This window comes from Pistacia vera, unplaced genomic scaffold (genome assembly GCF_008641045.1).
Source record: "Pistacia vera cultivar Batoury unplaced genomic scaffold, PisVer_v2 Contig124, whole genome shotgun sequence".
Taxonomy (NCBI): domain Eukaryota; kingdom Viridiplantae; phylum Streptophyta; class Magnoliopsida; order Sapindales; family Anacardiaceae; genus Pistacia; species Pistacia vera.
In genome coordinates this window covers 78,857-99,698 of record NW_022195293.1, presented here as the reverse complement: position 1 = coordinate 99,698, position 20,842 = coordinate 78,857, and the positions used below count along the sequence as shown (strand labels likewise).

At 34.8% G+C, this 20,842-nt stretch overlaps 1 protein-coding gene and 2 pseudogenes across 1 annotated transcript; 1 reads left to right on the top strand and 2 right to left on the bottom strand.

The window, feature by feature from the left end:
- Positions 1–5,387: 5,387 nt before the first annotated feature.
- LOC116117843 lies at positions 5,388–7,248 on the top strand. Its single transcript, XM_031403853.1, has 2 exons — positions 5,388–5,670; positions 6,980–7,248. The coding sequence occupies exons 1-2, from the start codon at positions 5,388–5,390 to the stop codon at positions 7,246–7,248; spliced, it is 552 nt and encodes a 183-aa protein (XP_031259713.1).
- A 3,419-nt stretch (positions 7,249–10,667) lies between these two features.
- LOC116118166 lies at positions 10,668–11,972 on the bottom strand (annotated as a pseudogene).
- A 6,991-nt stretch (positions 11,973–18,963) lies between these two features.
- Positions 18,964–20,318, bottom strand: LOC116118138 (annotated as a pseudogene).
- Positions 20,319–20,842: the final 524 nt, after the last annotated feature.

Here is a 20,842-nt window from a genome sequence, read left to right as displayed (position 1 = left end):
GGATAGTAGTTGTCTTACCACTTAGAGATTTAATCAAGAGTATTCTGGGTATATGCTTGCTAAAATGATAATTGTTGATGAACAACCTTTTCATTGGTAGAGCTAACTATCAAATGCACTGTTTGCCTATCCTCTTAATGCTCAAGAGTTCACTGTGCGCGGCTATGGTCCGGATGCCGTAGTTAACCTTGTTAGGAAAACTTGTAGCTGTAAAGTGCTTGACATTCAACATTTACCTTGTCCTCATGCACTAGCAGTACTGAAACACCAACGGAAGCCGGATTTTGGTTCAAGAATTTACATGGAACTTTGCTCCCCTCTCTATATGACAAATCACTACATGCTAGCTTATTCAGAAATGATATATCCAGTGCCTCCAAAAGAGCAGTGGGTAGTGCCGCCAGAAATGGCTGACATTATCATCCAGCCGCCATTCAAGAAGACAGAAAAAGGGAGAAAAAGAGTTAAGCGTATTCCATCAGCCTTTGAGGTTCCCTGAAGATGAATAAGTGCTCAATTTGCAAGCAACTTGGTCACAAGAGAAGCAGTTGCCAGAAGTAATAAAAAGAAGACAACAAAGGGGAGAAAAAGAGTTAAGCGTATTCCATCAACTTGTGAGGTTCCCCGGAAGATGAATAAGTGCTCAATTTGCAAGCAACTTGGTCACAAGAGAAGCAGTTGCCAGAAGCAATTACATGCAGATCTAGAAATTTAGGTTCGAAGAAGGATGAAATTCAAGGAGTTGCCAAGGCCAACCGTTGATGAGTTATTGTTTTCAATTATTGAGGTTTTAAATTTTATTGGTACCTTTAATAAATCATTCTTTATATTTATATTCTTGTTACATAGCCTAAATATTTGTTGGTGATTCTAGTTTGGTATTAGGTTGTCAAATTGAGGAGAAAGTATGGAATTAATACGTGTTGGTAATTTTAGTTTGTCAAAATTCAGGAGAAAAGCTGGAAAAGTATATATTACCCATGATTGCTTAAGCGACTAAGTGTATCGCTTAAGAGACAAAGGGTTTTTCAAACCAAATCGCTTAAGCGATCGTGCATCTGAGCAGATATTGATTCAGCCCGTCACATGATCGCTTAAGCGATCGATGATCGCTTAATCGACCAAGTGAAAAAGACAAGAATCGCTTAAACGATACACTTAGTTGCTTAAGCGATCATGCACCTGGGCAGATTTGATTCTGCCCATCACATGATCGCTTAATCGACCAAGTGAAAAAGACAAGAATCGCTTAAGTGATATCACGGATCACTTAAGCGATCATGCACCTGGGCAGATTTAATTCTGCCAATCACATGATCGCTTAAGCGATATCTACGATCGCTTAATCGACCAAGTGAAAAAGACAAGAATCGCTTAAGCGATATCACGGATCGCTTAAGCAATCATGCATTTGAGATCGATTTGATTCTGCCAATCACATGATTGCTTAAGCGATATCTACAATCGCTTAATCGACCAAGTTAAAAAGAAAAGCATCACTTAAGCGATATCTACGGTCGCTTAAGCGACCCTGTGTAAACGAAGTTGTAATACTCTGTATTTTCTTTGTGGGTTTTACTTAATTTTATTTATGTGAATCTAGGGGGTAATATGTAAGAATTGAAACTTTTTAGAGATGTTTTAGTAAGAAATAAGGCATGGTGGGTTATTAGGTAGTTTTGCAAGAGTACTTGTGCGAAATTGGAAGTGTGAAAATCTTTTAACAACTTTATGAAATTGNTATCCTCTTAATGCTCAAGAGTTCACTATGCAAGGCTATGGTCCGGATGCCCTAGTTGACCTTGTTAGAAAAACTTGCAATTGTAAAGTGCTTGACATTCAACTTTTACCTTGTCCTCATGCATTATCAGCACCGAAACACCAACGGAAGTCGGATTTTGGTTCAAGAATTTACATGGAACTTTGCTCCCCTCTCTATATGGAAAATCACTACATGCTAGCTTATTCAGAAACGATATATCCAGTGCCTCCAGAAGAGCAGTGGGTAGTGCCACCAGAGTTGGCTCACATTATCATCCATCCGCCATTCAAGAAGACAACAAGGGGGAGAAAAAGAGTTAAGCGTATTCCATCAGCCTCTGAGGTTCCCCAGGAGACAAATAAGTGCTCAATTTGCAAGCAACCTGGCCATAAGAGAAGCAGTTACCAGAAGAAATCACATGCAGATCCAGAAAATTAGGTTCAAAGAAGGATGAAATTCAGGGAGTTGCCAAGGCCAACCGTTGATGAGTTATTGTTTTCAATTATTAATGTTTTAAATTTTATTGTAACCTTTAATAAATCATTCTTTATATTTAGTATTCTTGTTACGTGGCCTAAATATTTGTTCGTGATTTTAGTTTGGAATTAGGTTGTCAAATTGAGCAGAAAGTATGGAATTAATACGTGTTGGTAATTTTAGTTTGTCAAAATTCAGGAGAAAAGCTGGAAAAGTATATATTGCCCATGATCGCTTAAGTGACTAAGTATATCGCCTAAGCGACAAAGGGTTTTTCAAACAGGATCGCTTAAGCGATCGTGCATCTGCGCAGATATTGATTCTGCCCATCACATGATTGCTTAAGCGATCTAGGATCGCTTAATCGACCAAATGAAAAAGACAAGAATCGCTTAAGCGATATCACGGATCGCTTAAGCGATCATGCACTGGACAGATTTGATTCTGCCAATCACATGATCGCTTAATCAACCAAGTGAAAAAGAAACCAATCACTTAAGCGATATCTACGATCGCTTAAGCGACCCTGTGTAAACGAAGTTCCTTTGACTATTAAACAGAATTTTTGTGCAAATGGTTTTGCATCGTTACAACTCCGTACATAAAATTGTTAGTTGTTGGCAATAAAGTATTCTTTATTGAACGAATCTTACTGAGCTGTAATTTTACAAAACTATCTGTACAAACAATCCGTTGATTAGTCTTTTTATCTTCGTTTACTCCTTAAAATAATAACTCTTTTAAAATCAAACCGAGAAGAATCTCAAAAGAGTTTAATATTTATCAATGCTCTAAACATTTCACCATCTTCTTGTTTATTCATATCACAACTGTGAAGCCATTTTATTGCTCGAACTCTTAACATATAGGGTTTACGATTCGTTCAGTGGACCATGACTGTCATTATATTAATATTAAACATATAGTTCTTTTACGTCAGTATGAAACATATACGATGTAGAATGTTTACGTCAATGCTAAACATATAAGGTTTACGATTCGTTCAGTGGACAATGACTCTACACCATATATGTTTAATATAGCGGTAAAAGAGCTAATTTAATTAAAATATAATAACGGTCATGGTCCACTAAACGAATCGTACACCTGATATGTTTAATTTAGACATCGTACACCTGATATGTTTAATATAGACGTAAACATTCTACACCATATGTGTTTAATATAGCCGTAAAAGAAATAATTTAATTAAAATAGGTCTATTGAACAAATCGTACACCTGATATGTTTAATATAGACGTAAACATTCTACACCATATGTGTTTAATATAGCTGTAAAAGAAATAATTTAATTAAAATAGGTCTATTGAACAAATCGTACACCTGATATGTTTAATATAGATGTAAACATTCTACACCATATATGTTTAATATAGCCGTAAAAGAACTAATTTGATTAAAATATAATAACGGTTATGGTCCACTGAACGATCGTACACCTGATATGTTTAATATAGACGTAAATATTCTACACCATATATGTTTAATATAGCCGTAAAAGAACTAATTTAATTAAAATATAATAACGGTCATGGTCTATTGAATGAATCGTATACTTGATATGTTTAATATAGACGTAAACATTCTACACCATATATGTTTAATATAGCCGTAAAAGAACTAATTTAATTAAAATATAATAATGGTCATGGTCCACTGAATGAATCGTACACCTTATATGTCTAAGATAGCGTTAATCGCTTAACCAATCTAGTGAAATACAATAAAAATAATCCAAATACACTGGATCGCTTAAGAGATTTCATTTCTCGCTTAAGCGATCCTGTGTATTTAGACTTAGTCGCTTAAGAGATCTGGTTGTATTTATGTTATCGCTTAAGCGATTCTATGCTTTTACACTTGGTCGCTTAAGCGATCATAGATTGCTTAAGCGATCACGAACAAGACAGAATCAATAAGTGTCCAGACGCACGATCGCTTAAGCGATTTATTCTATCGTTTAATCGATCTTTGCTTTTAACCTTGGTCGCTTAAGCGATTACAAATCGCTTAAGCGATCATGTCCGAGGCAGAATAAACTTCTGCTTAGATGCACAATCGCTTAAGCGATTAAGTGTATCGCTTAAGCGATTCTTCGCTTTTACTATTGGTCACTTAAGCGATCATGGACAAGACAATAAATAAGTGCCTAGACGCAGGATCGCTTAAGCGATTCTTCGCTTTTACTGTCGGTCGCTTAAGCGATCTACGATTGCTTAAGCGATCTACGATTGCTTAAGCGATCATGAACAAGACAATAAATAAGTGTCCAGACGCATGATCGCTTAAGCGATCCTTTGCTTTTAACGTTGGTCGCCTATAATCGCTTAAGCGATCATGTCTGAAGCAGAATCAACTTCTGCTCAAATGCACGATCGCTTAAGCGATCTTCTATCATATACCAGATCGCTTAAGCGATCCTTTGCTTTTACTCTTGGTCGCTTAAGCGATTTTAGATCGCTTAAGCGATCATGTCCGACGCTTGGAATTTGCATCGGCATCCTCCTCTTCAGTTTCAATTTCAACTCTTGCCCTCCCTTGTTTCGCCAATAGAATGTCTTCCGTCAACGCCGTCTCCTCTCCTAGTGGAGCAACTTCAGTCATCGGAAGTTACTCCACCACAACTTCTTCTTCTCCATTTTTGGTAGACCTAGTGGTGCCTACAATTTGGGGAGTAGATGGGTTTTTTTTTTATTTCTTTAAGGATCTTAGCCATTATAACTTAATCGGGAATGGTAAGAAATGACAAAAATGCAAAGAGCAAAGAAATTGAGAAATTGTAGAAAATTGGAAGAAAAAACGAGAGAGAGAAAGGTGTTTGAATCCTGTTGTGAGAAAGAGAAGCTTAGAGAAATGTGTTTTGCCTTTCAAATTTTAAATCAACTTCTCTTTATTATACTGTAACCCACAAATGTTTAAATCTTTTCACTCTAATTTTTTTTACTGCTTTAATTATACTTAAGTGTGTCACGTCCATATCTTTTAACCCAAAAAAAAATCAAAAAGATTTTCATGACCATTTTGTTAAATGGAAACTTGGGATGGCCGGAAGCTAAATTTTCTCGTAAAAATCGCAACTTCTTTACTTTTTGTTGTCAAAAATTTGAACTTTTGTCACCGGAAAACGATGCAACAGCTCTTGTTCACTGTGATTTTTTCCGAGATGGTATTGATATTGGTGTTATCGTTCAAGACCCCCTTGAGGAAGCTTGTGATCATGAGCCTTGATCGTGTGAAGCGTGGCCGTGGGCCTGTGGTGATCAAAACGGTGGCCGGAACGGTATTTGTGATGTTGATTTCGAATTTATATAGTATGGTGAAGATCCAGAAGCGTTGGATCGATGAGGGTTCGGTCAATCCAACGGACCAGGTCCTCATGGGCAAGCACCTTCTTGAAGCCACTCTTATGGGTAATTATTGTTTTATTGAATTGTGTTTTCTGTTTTTTTTTTGGGGGGGTTGTAACTAATAAAGTTGCGAGCTTTATGAGGTTTGATTGATAATGTAGATTGGAATGTGCTTGATTTAGCGTTTTGGGAAGTGGGTTGTGTTTGAATTTGTGAATTTTTTTTTTCATGAATTGATGGTTTGGAATGGTTGACTGCAAGTTTGAAGCTTGTTCTGTTATGTGGATACTGTTGATTGGCATATTGTGAAATACCATGTCTCTGAACTTTGAGGAATTAGAGTAACTGAAGTATCCAACTTTGTATCTCAAATGATGTGGCTGATTTGAGATTCGATGCCTTCATTTATATATGCTTTTATCGTGTTGATCAAATTTTACATCGTCTGAAATACAAAATTGAGATGCTTACTTTGTAAGTGTAGTATTATAGCAATATTAATATCTAGTTTCGATAATTGTGGCGACTATTTGATCTAGCATATGCATATGATTGTTTCAAGCATAAAAAAAAATGTCTTTTTTTCGTATATGAATTAGGTGACAGTGATATTGTCTAGGTCATCTAAGGTGTTAAAAATCACGCGGCAAAAAATTTGGGCCTGTGTATAACAGTGTGCGTTGCCTTGATCTCTGTGTATCGTTTTGGATAGTCAGAGTGGTTTTCTTTCTTGTGAAATGGTTATACATACATGTACTGTAAAAATTTTCTTGACTAATAAGTTTTATAAAAGCATCACTTAACCAAGCTATACTATGCCATCTCACATTACCTTCTTCTGAATACCATGTCGAACCAATTAATTTTGTGCTCTAATTAAAAAAAGTATATGTCATAATCTTTGAGTTGTAAGATATTGCCGTAGCTTTAAGTGTGGTGGGAAGGTTTTTCTTTGGCCATTGGAAAGTTATGTTTGTTATGAGTGTCAGAAGTTAGAAAAACTGGTTGTTTTCCTTTTTGACCCTATTTTTAGCCCATGTAAACTTAGTAGAAATTTGAAGTTATTCATTTGATGGAAATTGGTTAAGAAATTTTTGGCATGAGTGTTAGAAAGCATTGTCTGGTCGCTTTATTTCGGGAATGCTTGTTATTCTATCTGTACGAGATTGCATGAGAATGCTGTTGACATTCTGTCATGTTCTTGCAATTTCTCTTTTAAAATGAGAATAAAAATCCCTGTTGTGATTTATTTATGTTGTTTTGACCTCCGAGTGCTTCCTTTTTATTTAAATAGATATCTTTAATAATTCCTCTGCATATCATGTTCCTTCTGGCACTTGGACCTTTATTAATTGTGGATAATTGCTTGCAGGAGCCTCTCTGTTCCTTGCACTAATGATAGACGGACTACATCACTATATCAGAGAACTTTGCATTCGAAGGAAGAGCATGGAAGCTGTAAAGAAACAAAGCCGAGATTTTGAGAATGGGAAAGCTGCTGGTTCAGAGGAAAAAAAGGCCTTGGAGGAAGAGATGACTACACTGAAGACCAAATTTGAGCAGCTGGAATCTGAGCTTCTGACGAAGAGCAACACGAAGATGAATAAAAATGGCTATCTGAAACTTGTAGAGAAGCCATGAACGGTATCTGATATTTGATCATCTTTGTTTGTGATTGTTATTGTGTTTGTGTATGGTATCTGCCTGTATTTATACTAACGAACTATAACTGATCAAAGATACATAGAAGAGGTCGTCGGCTGACTGGACTGGGTGCGTTTTGGAATGTGACTTGGCATAAGCTGACTTTTTCTCTTTGTAATTTTCGTCTGCCCCTCAAGTCAATATTATCTTCTAAGTTCTACGTACGCAAGAGTACTTGAACTCAATATTTCAGTATCTAAGTTTAATCATCCCAAACTTTTTACTATCCAAGTGACATATTTCGTTTTAAAATACGACTCTCCATGTTTAATTAGGAATTCCATTGTTCATGTTTTGTAAAATCCTTGTATCCTATTATTAATTAGTTGCTTCCATCTAATAAGAAAATTTTTTATATACATATTTTTGTTAACTAAGGTGCTCAACTCAGTTTACGCACATTTCGACTATTATTTAACCCACTATCACAGTTCCCTAGGTTAATCATGAGTAAATGTACTATCTTTGCATCTAGTGGGGAATGAAATGTGGGATTGAGGGTTGAAGTCATACATAATCCCCTAGGTTTATCTTGATTGACCATTGAATAAGCCTGGTTGACACTTGGTAAAGGGTTCATCGGCAAGATTTGGCTTCGAACCATTGAATAAGACTCATTTAATCTCATTAAAAACTACAACAGCTTATGCTGATTTAAGTGCTCCAAATATATCTTTGTTGAGACACTATTAGATGCAAGGAGGCTGACCAAAGAATCCAGTTCATCCCACAATGACTTGAGCTTGCTATAGTAGCTAGCTACTATATTAGATCCTTGAGTTAGGTTAGAAATTTATTGATGTAATCCAAAAACTCTAGTCCCATTCACTTTGTTGTACTGCTCCTTCAAATTTTGCCAAACTTGTGGAGCACTTGTGGAGTATACCATACCATTAAAGATCTCCTTTGAAAGTGAATTAAAGATCCATCAAGTACTAATGAGTTGCATCTCTCCTATTGTGAAACCAAGCTAGGATGCACAGTTGATTTTGTGCAAGTACCATTAACAAATCCGAGTTTGTTTTTGGCAAAAAGAGAGATTGTCATGCCTCCAATGGATGGACATAGTCTCGTGTATCCAATGGATGAACATACAAGTGTGAGTTGGAGTCAATCGTCTAAACAGTTACTTCTTCTGTTAGTGTTGCCATGTCGATTAACCAATATCAAATTGATTGTTCCAAGATCAAATTCAAATAGAAATCAGTAAAGAATTCAGGTTGAATCAAACTTGATTCAAGATTTCAAGCTAGAACAAAACCTAAAATCCAAGATTTCAAACTAGAAATTCAAGGAATGAAATGAAGAAATCAAATATTTAAGCTTGAATGAGCTTAACTGACGTACAGAGGATTGATTCAAATTGACCGATTTCCTAGATTAAGGCTGAATCTCCGATGCTCTAATACCATGTTAATAAAGCAAATAGGATTGTATCAAACTGAATTTTGGGAAAATGCAATCACACTTTACTAATACATCACTGTTTCTTTATATACAACACTATATCTCATTAACTAATTGAGCTGAATATGAGTTAACTAACTCAACTTCTCTAAAACTAACTAAACAGTAATTAGCTATAAATTACATAAATGTCCTTTATATCTAATAGTCAGGAGGAAACACACCTAACGTCTCATTTTTCATACCCCATGTGAATGCTTTGCGAAACCCCTACGCTCTCCACACTTGTTCTTGCCACAACATTGCGAAATAATGTTGTGACACAAGGAAGACTCTTTTCTATCAGCGACTTACTTTATAATATATCATTTAAATAATTAATGTGAAATCATGAATTAGGATCCTCCCCTATATTGATTTATGGAAAGAGCAAATAATTTAATTATTGGTGTAGTGGTATACAACTATGAATATTAGCAACTTAATTATTCATTTAATTTAATGCACATTAAAAATATCAAACACGTTTTACTTTATATTGGTTACTTTACTTGAACTAAAACTGAATAAAAACATATATACACTTCACAGGTTTTCGCAGAGTCAAGTTTTCTAAAACATAAAATTGAGTTGAATGTTTCTATAAAGTGATTAAATAAATAAAAGTCTAGCAGCAGGCAGACATGCAGCGAGCTCGATTAACTGGAATATGTCTAAACTTTTGACGGCTATTACCAAAATTCAGCTGGCCAAATATCTGATTTTTACTGGGTAAAGTTAACTAGAATCTTAGCAAAGCCCTTTGATTCGTGGTTTAAAGAAAACCAAAAAAATGAGCATAAATAAATATGCAGATAAAAGTTTGACGTAATAAGGGGTCGATTTTGTTGTTAGTCAAAAAGGCAAAATTTTTGGGATAATCATACTATCATAGCCGTTGAGTCGCCTTTTGACTTCTTAAGGTTTTACAAGTTTATTAACCATCAAACTATTTTGTCTACAGGGCCTCGCCCCACTAGTTTGAAGCCTAGACAATTCAACTCATATTTATATACACAAAAATATCTAAACATAGAAAATATATGTATTTTATAAAATCAACCATCCGGGCAAAACACCTCTTATGATACAGATTTTCCTTCTCTTAAGAAAACTATTACTCAGCAACCGAAAGTTGTACCTTCCCAAACCATACAACCTGAAGTAGTTTTTGAATAAGATTGCTTTCTCTCTGAAGAGGGAGAGAATTCCGGTTCATAACACTTTTCTTTATGTTTTCTCTAAGCCCTTAAATTCAGTCTTCAACCTAAAAAATGTGGCCAAAATAATATTAAATAATAATTTTTTTTTGGTAAATTTTGATGTAATACATGAAGTTAAAACTTTTATCCATTATGTTAACCAGCGATAAATTGTAATCATTAATTAATAAGGTTTGTAGTTGAGACTGACAATATATTTATATACATAAAATTAAACTACTATTTGAAATTTGAAAGTGGCAATATTGAAATGATAAAAGCACTCTTAAGTGGGCGGACAAGGACTCTTGAGTGTATTATTTAAGAGATCCTAAGTTCAAGTCACCTCGATTGTTAATAGAGATGACCATTAGAGAGTATTTCCGATTGCTAACTTCAAGACTTTAGAAGATTAGTCGAAATGCATTCAAGTTGGTCTGGACACTAAAATGATTTAGTTGCCGTTAATAGCAAAAAATTAACTTGTTTGTTTCCGAGGACAACATGAACATATGACCATTAATAGAATCAATAATTAAGGAGTATGTCTTATATATCTGAAAATGGAATGAAATTATTTCTGTTGTATGAAAATTAAAAAATAGTTTATTAAATTAGAGGCTATTAATATCTTCTCTATACATGATTACACAGTACTGAATATATATTTGTTATCACAAGAATCAACAATACGTAAATTATCTCCGATCAGAAAAGTTTACTTGCAAACTCCTCTTGTTCGGCTCCATCTATGCGAGAGTAAATTGATTTTTCGGAAAGATCTCTCAGTTGAGAAGTGCTTCTTCCCAACTGTAAAGCTACTTTCTGTTCAAACATCTCCCCATTTTCTCTCTTCTCTACATCACTTTCATTGACAGTGGTTTCGATTGATTCTTCCAAGAGTGTGAAGAAGCCAGCGCAGTTTCTATACATCTCCAACACCATGCCAACTTGCCCACCGTGCTCTGAAGTGTTAACTGTGGTAGCTAATGCGCCTGCAGCCACCGTGATAACAGCAGCCCATGACCCGTGAGGAGACCCCACGAAAGCCGACCCAACAGCTGCAATGCCGGTGAGTAATGGCCCTGAGATGGCTAGAATCTTGTTTATCTTCAACGCCAAGTTGCCTAGTCTCATGTAATCTTCTGTATCATTTGTCTTTAACACTCAAATAATCTCTCTCATCTCCACTTCCAGATCTTCACCCCATCCATTTTTCTCCGTATTCATGCTACTTTGCTCTCTTTTATATGCATTTTTGTTTTTTGCCTGGGAGTGATTTGATGGCCACTAAACAGCAGGCTCAAATGTTTTAGGGAACTTCTATATCATTTTACCCAGCAAGGGAAGTGGGTATGCTTGGTCAAGTGCCAAAACTTTCTCCATTGCTTCTTTCACGTCGGCTTCACTGGGAACCCTTAGAGCAAGGACGGTTTGTATTTATCTCTGGAGCTGCTTGAACAATCTTGTTGCGTTACGTTGCTCTTCTGCAAGTTGTGAGGGCTGGATCTTGTTCACCATAACCATCATCCCAGCGGCTGCAGAGAACAGGAGAGTTGATGATAATTTCAAAGCCAAAAGTGATGAAACGCCTGCGCCACCAGTTGCAGCAACACCAGCCATGGTGGTAGCAGTGAGAGAAATCATGTTGATAGAGTTCAACGGATGGGTGTTCCAGTTGTCACGTTGCTGGCCGAGGTTGTTGTGCATCTCAACTCTATCAGCAACAGACTCTAAGATAGCGTAAAGTTGGGCTGTCACCATTGAATTAGTAGAGTCGTCAGCATTGTTTTCTTGTATTGCTGTGCTAGGGACAATCTTTTCTACTGGGATTGAGCTTGTGTTTTTATTATCTCTCATCCTCAGTTTCTCAACCAAGTCTATACTCTTTTTTTTTGGAGGAGACAAACTGATTCTTGGGAGTTTTGGGACAGATATAGCAGCATTTATTCTATTTGGAGAGCGACATGAAGATGAATAAGAAAGGCTATCTGAAACTTGTAAAGAAGCCATGAATGGTATCCAGGCCCGGCTTAACCCCTAGGCAGGTAAGGCACCTGCCTAGGGCCCCCAAAGAAGGGTGTTAAAAACAGGGGCTCCAAAATTATATTTTAAAATACTTTTTAATATATTTATAATTTTATTTTTTTCATCAATCCCACCATTTAGCATTTACTCGCCTATGCCTACCTCTACCTCTACCCAAAATGATTTTTTTAAGAGTTCTTTAATATAATTATAATTTCTCAACTCCCCCCATCCAATCAACCATGCCTATCTCTTAAACTTAAAACATAAATGGCAGCTCACTTTTCCGTTGCAAATTGAAACACTTTCACGCAACTCTCTAACTCTCAAATATCAAATCACAATCTCCTCTCCCCTCTAAATCAACATCTCTTATATAAACCTTATTTCAGTTTTCTAATCTTTTACTCTTATTATTCTATCTCACTTTACTCTCGTCTATCCTTTCTCATATATTGTCTCTCTTTTCTCATCTTTATTACATGAATTTATGAAGTGAATATGATTTATATTATTATTTTTATGCAATGTAATATTAAGAGTTTTAAATCATTTTACTCTTAGCATTGTTAACTGATTTTACTTTATATTTGATCAAGTGATTTACATTATTATTTTTATGTAGGGTAATAATATAAGATTTTTGAGTATTAGCACAGCAAAGAGCAAAATCAGGAGCATAAATTAGGTGCTAAAATTCCTTCTTAATTTTTATAATTATTTTTATTTTAGCAAAATAATATTAAGAGCTCTAAATTATTTATTCTTTGAATATAGATGTCTACTAGGAAGTGTGAATCTGGATTTGGAAAACGTAAGAAAAAAAAGAATAGAAAAACTAATTCAATCCCAAAAAGTTGCACTTGATAAATTTGTTATTAATACAAAACACCAAATGCTAGAAAAACCAAATGAAGATCAATTGAAAATTGTGAAGAAATTATTAAAGATAACAATTCAAATTCATCAAATACTAGTGAAGAGTCTCATGAAAATTTAGAAGAAGAAATTTCATTCGTAAAAAATGAAAATATTAATGATGAAGATGAAACAACTATTAAAAATATTTATGACCCGGTACACTGGAATAATTTAGACACAAATTTATGTGATTTATTAGTTGAAAACGGTCCAATTAGACAAGTTTTAGATTTTCCAAGAGATGAAAATTCTAGAAGCTTTTCTACAATTCATTACATTCGAAAATTACCAAATGGAGAAAAATATGATAGATAATGGCTAGTATATTCAAAAGAATTAAATAAAGTATTTTGTTTTTGTTGTAAATTATTTAGTTTAAAAGCAAATACGATTCAATTAGCAAATGAAGGGTGTGGAGATTGGAAAAATCTTAGTACCAAGCTTAAAACTCACGAAATAAGTAATGAACATGCTATAAATATGAACATTTGGGTTGATGTTGAGATGAGATTGCTTAAAAACAAAACAATTGATAAATATTTACAAGAGAAAATAAATAAAGAAAAAGAGCATTGGAAGAATGTACTATTAAGAATTATAGCGGTTGTAAAAAATCTTTCAAAAAATAATTTGGCATTTCGTGGTACAAATGAGAAGATTTATCAAGAAAATAATGGAAATTTTTTGAGTTTAATTGAAATGATTGCTGAGTTTGATCCAATAATGCAAGAACACCTTAGACGTATTCAAAATGGAGAAATTCATACTCATTATCTTGGTCATAATATACAAAATGAGTTGATAAATATTTTAGCATTAGAAATAAGAAATACCATTATTAAAAAAAAATCAAAGAATCAAAATATTTTTCAATTATACTTGATTGTACCCCAGATACAAGTCATCAAGAATAAATGTCATTTATATTAAGATGTGTAGATATTTCAATAAGTCCAATAAAAATAGAAGAGTACTTTATAGATTTTATAAAAGTGGATGATACTTCTGGTCAAGGCATTTTTAATGTTCTCACAAGTATATTAAAAAATCTTGAACTTGATGTAAATAATGTGAGAAGACAAGGATATAATAATGGGTCTAATATGAAAGGTAAACATCAAGGTGTGCAAAAAAGATTATTAGATATAAATTCTAGAGCATTTTATACACCATGTGGTTGTCATAGTCTTAATTTAGTTCTTTGTGATATGGCTAATTCATGTGCTAATGTTATTACATTTTTTAGAGTGACACAATGTATATACTCATTATTCTCTTCTTCTACAAGACGATGGAAAATTTTGCAAGATCATGTTTCTAATTTGACACTTAAGCCATTATCACAAACATGTTGGGAAAGTCGTGTTGAAAGTGTTAAAGCAATAAAATTTCAAGCTCCACAGACCACAAATAAGAGATGCTTTATATCAATTAGCAGAAACTAGTGAAGATCCTAAAACAAAAAGTAAAGCTATTTCTTTAGTAACGTATGAGATAGAAAATTTTGAATTTCTATTAGGCATGAATATTTGGTATGAAATGTTATTTGCTGTTAATGTGGTTAGTAAATATTTACAATCTAAAAATATGCGTTTAACTATGTCACAAGAAAGATTAGGTAATTTAGTTATATTATCAATTGAAAAAGATTTGAGTTCTAAACTTGAATATAAAAATTTAATTAGTGATTTTGCATCTCAAAAGGTAAGAAAAATAAATTTGAAATAATTTTTTAATATATACTTATATTATTAGAAGGCCTCTAAAGCAACTTTTGCTTAGGGCCACAAATGTTCTTGAGACGACCCTGACGGTATCTGATATTTGATTATCTTTGTTTGGGATCGTTATTGTGTTCGTGTATGGTATCTGCGAGTATTTGTACTAACGAACTATAACTGATCAAAGATATATAGAAGAGGTCGTCGGCTGACCAGACTGGGTGCGTTTTGGAATGTGAGTTGGCCTAAGCTGACTTTTTCTCTCTGTAATTTTCCTCCCCCACTCAAGTCAAGATTATCTCCTACGTACGCAAGAGTACTTGAACTCAATATTTCGGCATCTAAGTTTAATCATCCCAAACTTTTTACTATCCAAGTGACTTATTTTGTTTTAAAATACTACTCTCCATGTTTAAATTAGGAATTCCATTGAATACACAATTATTTATGTTTTGTAAAATCCTTATATCCTATTATTAATTAGTTGCTTCCATCTAATAAGAAAAATTTGTATATATATTTTTGTTAACTTAAGTGTTTGAATCAGCTTACACACATTTTGATTATTCTTCAACCCACCGTCACGGCCCCCTAGATAAATCATAAGCAAATGTATTATCTTTGCACGTGAGACTCAGGGTTGAAGCCATATACAATCTCCTTAATTTGCCCTTACTACTGCCCCTTGGGCTAGTCATGGGTGGGTTTCCTCCAAATTTTAGGATCACGGTATCAGATCTTTTGGAGTGTGCTTCATTCAAAGGGTTTAGAAAAGGTTGAGTATTATGAGTTATCTCTGCATCTTTGGTTCATCCATTATCCTTTGAGATTTTACTAATTATATTTAGTTAAACTTGTAATAAATAAGTAAATAACATGTTAATAGAACATGGTGGTGAAAGTTATATATACATATGTGTTGTAAATCAATACCAGTCCTTCAACCTGCAAGATTAGTCACAATACAAAACAGAAACTGCAAGAACAATGAACAATCACACAACACAAGATATACCGTGGTTCGCTTGTTCAATATAGAACAAGTTACATCCACGTTGAACTCCAGAATATGGAGCTCGCTGCACTAGTATTGATCACCTCAAAGATTACAATTTACAGAAGAATCTTCTTCATTGTCACTCACAGAATCAAACACTCATTCACTTCCCTGTATCTCGCAAATCCCAACAAACCCTAGAGTACTCTATACCCTTTAAGGAACCCCTGCACTCAAACAATACTATAGAAAGATTCACACAAAGAAAACCCAGAATGAGCGTGAAACCCTAACCCAGATGAAATGATTTTTCAGAGGAAACGAAACGAAGACCTAAAACTCGATTACTGCCAAATGCATGAATAGTCCCCTTTTATACTGTTGACTTCTGATTGCATTTGAGCCGTTGGATTCTCTTTAACTTTGATGGCTGTGATTCATTTGGAATAATGGACTAAACGACAACGTTTTGTTACCTGGTCTAAACTACGTCGCATGCTTCACTTATTTAACAATCTCCACCTTGAAGTATGTGGTAGTCGTTTCAGCAATGTCAATTCAGTTGTGCAGCAAGCATTTCCATACTCCTTCTTAGTTCTGATTTGGTTATCCCACATGTAATAAGTTCAAGCAGTTTCCTCCCAAAGTAAACTGATATGCTGTGGTGGATTTCCATGAATCTCTATCACCTGCAAAATCAGAATCTACATACCCAACTAGATCAAGTGTGGAGTTTCTTTTACAGAAATTTAGACCAACATTTTCTGTACTTTTAATATATCTTAGTAGCCATTTCAAAGCATTCCAGTGATCACACCCAAGATTTGACATGAATCTACTTATAAGTGATATTGAATATGATAAATCAGGTTTTGTACTGATCATAGAGTACATAACAGAACCAATGGCATTTGCATATGGTATGGTTTCCATTTTTAGTCTATCAGGTTCTGTTTTAGGACTTTGGGCTTTACTAAGGATGAAGTGGCTTGCTAGGGGCATTGTGGCACACTTAGAGTCACTCATTCCAAACTTTAACACAAGTTTTTGCAGATAAGGCATCTGATGCAATTTTAGGCTGTAATTCTTCCTGTTTCTTTCTATTAGCATACCTAAAATTTTCTTAGCACAACCCAAATCCTTCATGTCAAATTCAGCATGCAATTTCCCTTTCAANAAAAAAAAAAAAAAAAAAAAAAAAAAAAAAAAAAAAACTCAATATTGGGAGTTGAGTTAAAACAATTGTTGAATATTTTTGTCAAACTTATGTTGTCTATGCGCACAGCTACTCTGTGTGTGTACACATTGAAGTCAGACATATGCGTATTGCATTTTATCTCGCATTTTACTTCGTGTGTATGCCCACTCTTCTTCTGTGCTAAAATCGCATGTCTGACTCATTTTGCACAAGTTGCCTTTTTTACTTAACAGCTAAGATGTTTTCTTTACATCTTTTGTACTGTCATTTGGACCACTTACAAGTGTCCCAATATCCTTTAGTGGTCAAAGGAAAATCAGACTTTTTCCCTTTTTGATTGCGGTCCCCAAAGTTAGGTTGTGGTCGCAAAAGATAGATGAAATATTTTTCATTTTTAGACCAACATATGTCAGCTCTTGTTTGCTGACTTGGCAAGAATTAGGGAGCACAAAATTGGTCTTTATCATTCTTGCTCATTTGTAAAGCCAACCTTTGATATTGTATTTGTTTGTACTCTGATTTTTTTTACACATGTGGCGTCTTTTTTATATTATCTTGTCCATCAAGTTTTATCTCTTTTATGGTTTTTGTGTGAGTTTTCTTTTTATAGGTGTCTACCTCTCCTCTTGTGGTCCTCCAAAGTTGGTAAGCATTTGTTTGTGGTCCTAATAAAAGATGAAAGAGATTGTCTGCCACTTGTCTTGAAGAGATTGGTCAAGCAAGGATTATTTAAACCCATCTCCTTCTTCCTTTCATCTTTGAACCTAGATATTATTTTGTTTGTGCTCCGAAATTTTCAAATAGTCTACTCCTTGACAGGTTCCATGTATGGTTTAATGCTTAAATCATTTTGTTGATCTTTGTTTATTGTTTGTTGTTGCTGGAACTTGGTTCCTATGCTAAGAGCTTGAAAGGAGCTCAAGCCGTGGAAGCTGGAGGTGTTCTTCGACGAGTGAAGCTTGGGTGGAGGTCAAGCATTATCCGAGAGTGTTCCTGGTGTGGAGTGATCCTAGAAGCGACGAAGTATTAGAGATTCAGAGAGTAGTGTTTAGTGTAACGTAGAACAGGAACTTCTCTTTGCTGTAGCTAAAATCAACTCTGAGTGATATCTTGTAATGTTTGTTATTATAGTCAATTAGCTTCAATTTGGATAAGGTCCAATAGATGTAGGCTAAAAGTGATTTTAGCCAAACCATGTATATGCTTATGTGTTTTATCTATACTGCTTGTGGTTGTTGATTCATGCTTAACTTGATAATCATTAATCAATTTAGTGAAATCTTCCGTTGTACTTTAAAAATTGGTATCTAACGTTAAATAAAGTTCACCAACTCTAACAAGAATAATATAATTTATATTGAGGGTAAAAAGGATGCGAGATAAACACTAAAATTGCGTCTCAATAAACATTAACAACTTTTCATACCGTCAGAGTATTTTAATGATAAAACTTCATATGGATTCAGTGTCCTTTCATCTTCAACGATTGGCCCAACATTTCATGTTTCAATTTAACACTTTCCATTTTTTTATTATTTTTAAAGGAGAAGATTTTTTTTTTTTTTTTTTTTAACTAATCATCTATGGATCCGATCACACGTTTAGACTTGAGTAGGTTGAAAAAAGATATACAACCTTAGCAAGAACGACGTTCTATAGTATATATAACTCTTGCTCCTTTAGGTTCTTTAAATACTGTGCAAACCAAGGAGAATGATGACTTTGTGTTCCACTGAAACCGAGCAGATGTGTATCATGACATGTCATATTTGTGCTTATTTTTATTTATATTTATCAAATATACTCTCAAAACATTATAGTATATTTGCCTCCCCAATTCTTTATCAAGAATATATGATTAAATTAAAATATGCATCCTCAGTGCTTTATAAAGAATTATTAAATATGCAAAACAATTGGTTGCGGTTAAATCAAATTAAAATAATCCAAAAATGTTTTAAAATAAATATTTTTTTAAAAACTGGAAAATGTAAAAAAACTATTCCTTTAATTGTAAAAAGAACGAAAAATTCATTAAGTCAATTCTCTTTACATAATTATACAAAGAATTTGGTTGTCCATGTAGAGAACCAATTAAAGTTTACGTATGGTCAAGGAATAAATCTACAGCCGGTAAAATCAGAAAAGTTTGCTTGCAAATTCGTCAATCTCGGCTCCAGTACTGCGAGAATAAATTGAGTTTTCGGCAAGATCTGTCAGCTGTGATATGCTTCTTCCCAACTTCAAATCTACGTTTTGTACAAACATCTCTCCGTTTACTCTCTTCTCTACTTCACTTTCATTGAGAGTTGCTTCAATTGATTCCTCCAGAAGTGTGAAGGAGCCAGCGCAGTATCTGTACATCTCCAACACCATACCGACTTGTCCACCATACTCCAATGTGTTAACTGTGGTAGCTAATGCTCCTGCAGCCATCGCAACGACAGCAGCCCATGACCCGTGAGAAGGCCCCACGAAAGCCGACCTGACAGCTGCAATGCCGGTGAGTAATGGCCCTGAGATGGCTAGAATCTTGTTTATCTTCAACGCCAGGTTGCCTAGTCTAATGTAATCTTCTGTATCTTTTCTCTTCAACACTTCAATAATCTCTCTCATTTCCTCTTCCAGATCTTCACTCCATCCATTTTTCTCCATCTTCGAGCTACTTTGCTCGCTTTTAAATGCTTTTTTGTTGTTTGCCTGGGAATGATTTGACGGCCACCACACAGCAGGCTCAAATGTTTTAGGGAAATTCTCAATCATTTTACCTAACAAGGGAAGTGGGTATGCTTGGTCAAGCGCCAACACTTTCTCCATTGCATCTTTCACATCTTCTTTATTGGGCACCCTTATAGCAAAAACAGTTTGTATTTCTCTCTGGAGCTGCTTGAACATTCTTGTTGCGTTACGTTGCTCTTCGGCAAGTTGCGAGGGCTGGATCTTGTTCACGATAACCATCATCCCTGTGGCTGCAGAGAACAAGAGTGTAGAAGATAAATTCAATACCAGAAGCGAAACACCTGCGCCACCCGTTGCCGCAACACCAGCCATGGTGGCAGGTGAGGGTAATCATGTTGATGGAGTTCAAGAGAAGCGTGTTCCAGTTGTCACGTTGCTGGCCGATGTTATAGTGCATCTCAACTCTATCAGCAACAGCCTCCAATACGGCATAAAGTTGGGCTGTCACCATAGAATTAGTAGAGATGTCAACATTGTTTGCTTCTTGAAATTTTGTGCTCGGAACAAACTTTTCTACTAGCACTGAGTTTGTGTATCCATTATCTCTCACCTTGAGCTCCTCAACCAAGTCTCTACTTGGTTTTTTCAGAGGTGAGAAACGGATTCTGGGAACAGATATAGCAGCATTAATTCTATTCGAAGAAGAGCAAGAAAACAGTGGATTTGAAACTTGTAAAGAGGCCATGAATGGTATTGACACTATAAGCTATTAAGCTGTATTTCTGGGTTGCTATCTGGTTTTGTTTCTTTTGTTTGAGTTTCTGAAGAATGATAATGAAAATAAGAGAGCGCCATGGCTGTATTTATAGCTATAAATTTAACCATGAATTGACAAAAGAAAAGGTCGTAGTCTCGCAGATTGAATTATTGACCTGCTGGATGACTTGGCCCACGGCTGAACTCTTCCTCTTTTATCAAAATTCTTATAAATTTCTTTTTGACTTCTTTGTCAACTGTCGAATATTCAATATTTAAATGTTTCAAGGTGAGAATTCATTTTCGGTCCCTATAGTTTATGTTTATTTTGAGGACACTTGTTTGAAATGTACTAATATTTTTGGTCATTTGACTCAGTTGATTAACTTAAAAATTATGTTGAAACAATGAAAAGAAAAATAATGAAAAATGCATTATACAAATAACATTTGTGTGCAATGGGTTCTGTTGTGAGGGAAATTCGGAGCAGATAAAATCCTCGTTTGGCATACAAATATTTTGCGATCCCATAATCAAGGTTGAAGATCACGCAACTCCTCGTTTAATCAAATTTAAGTTTGTT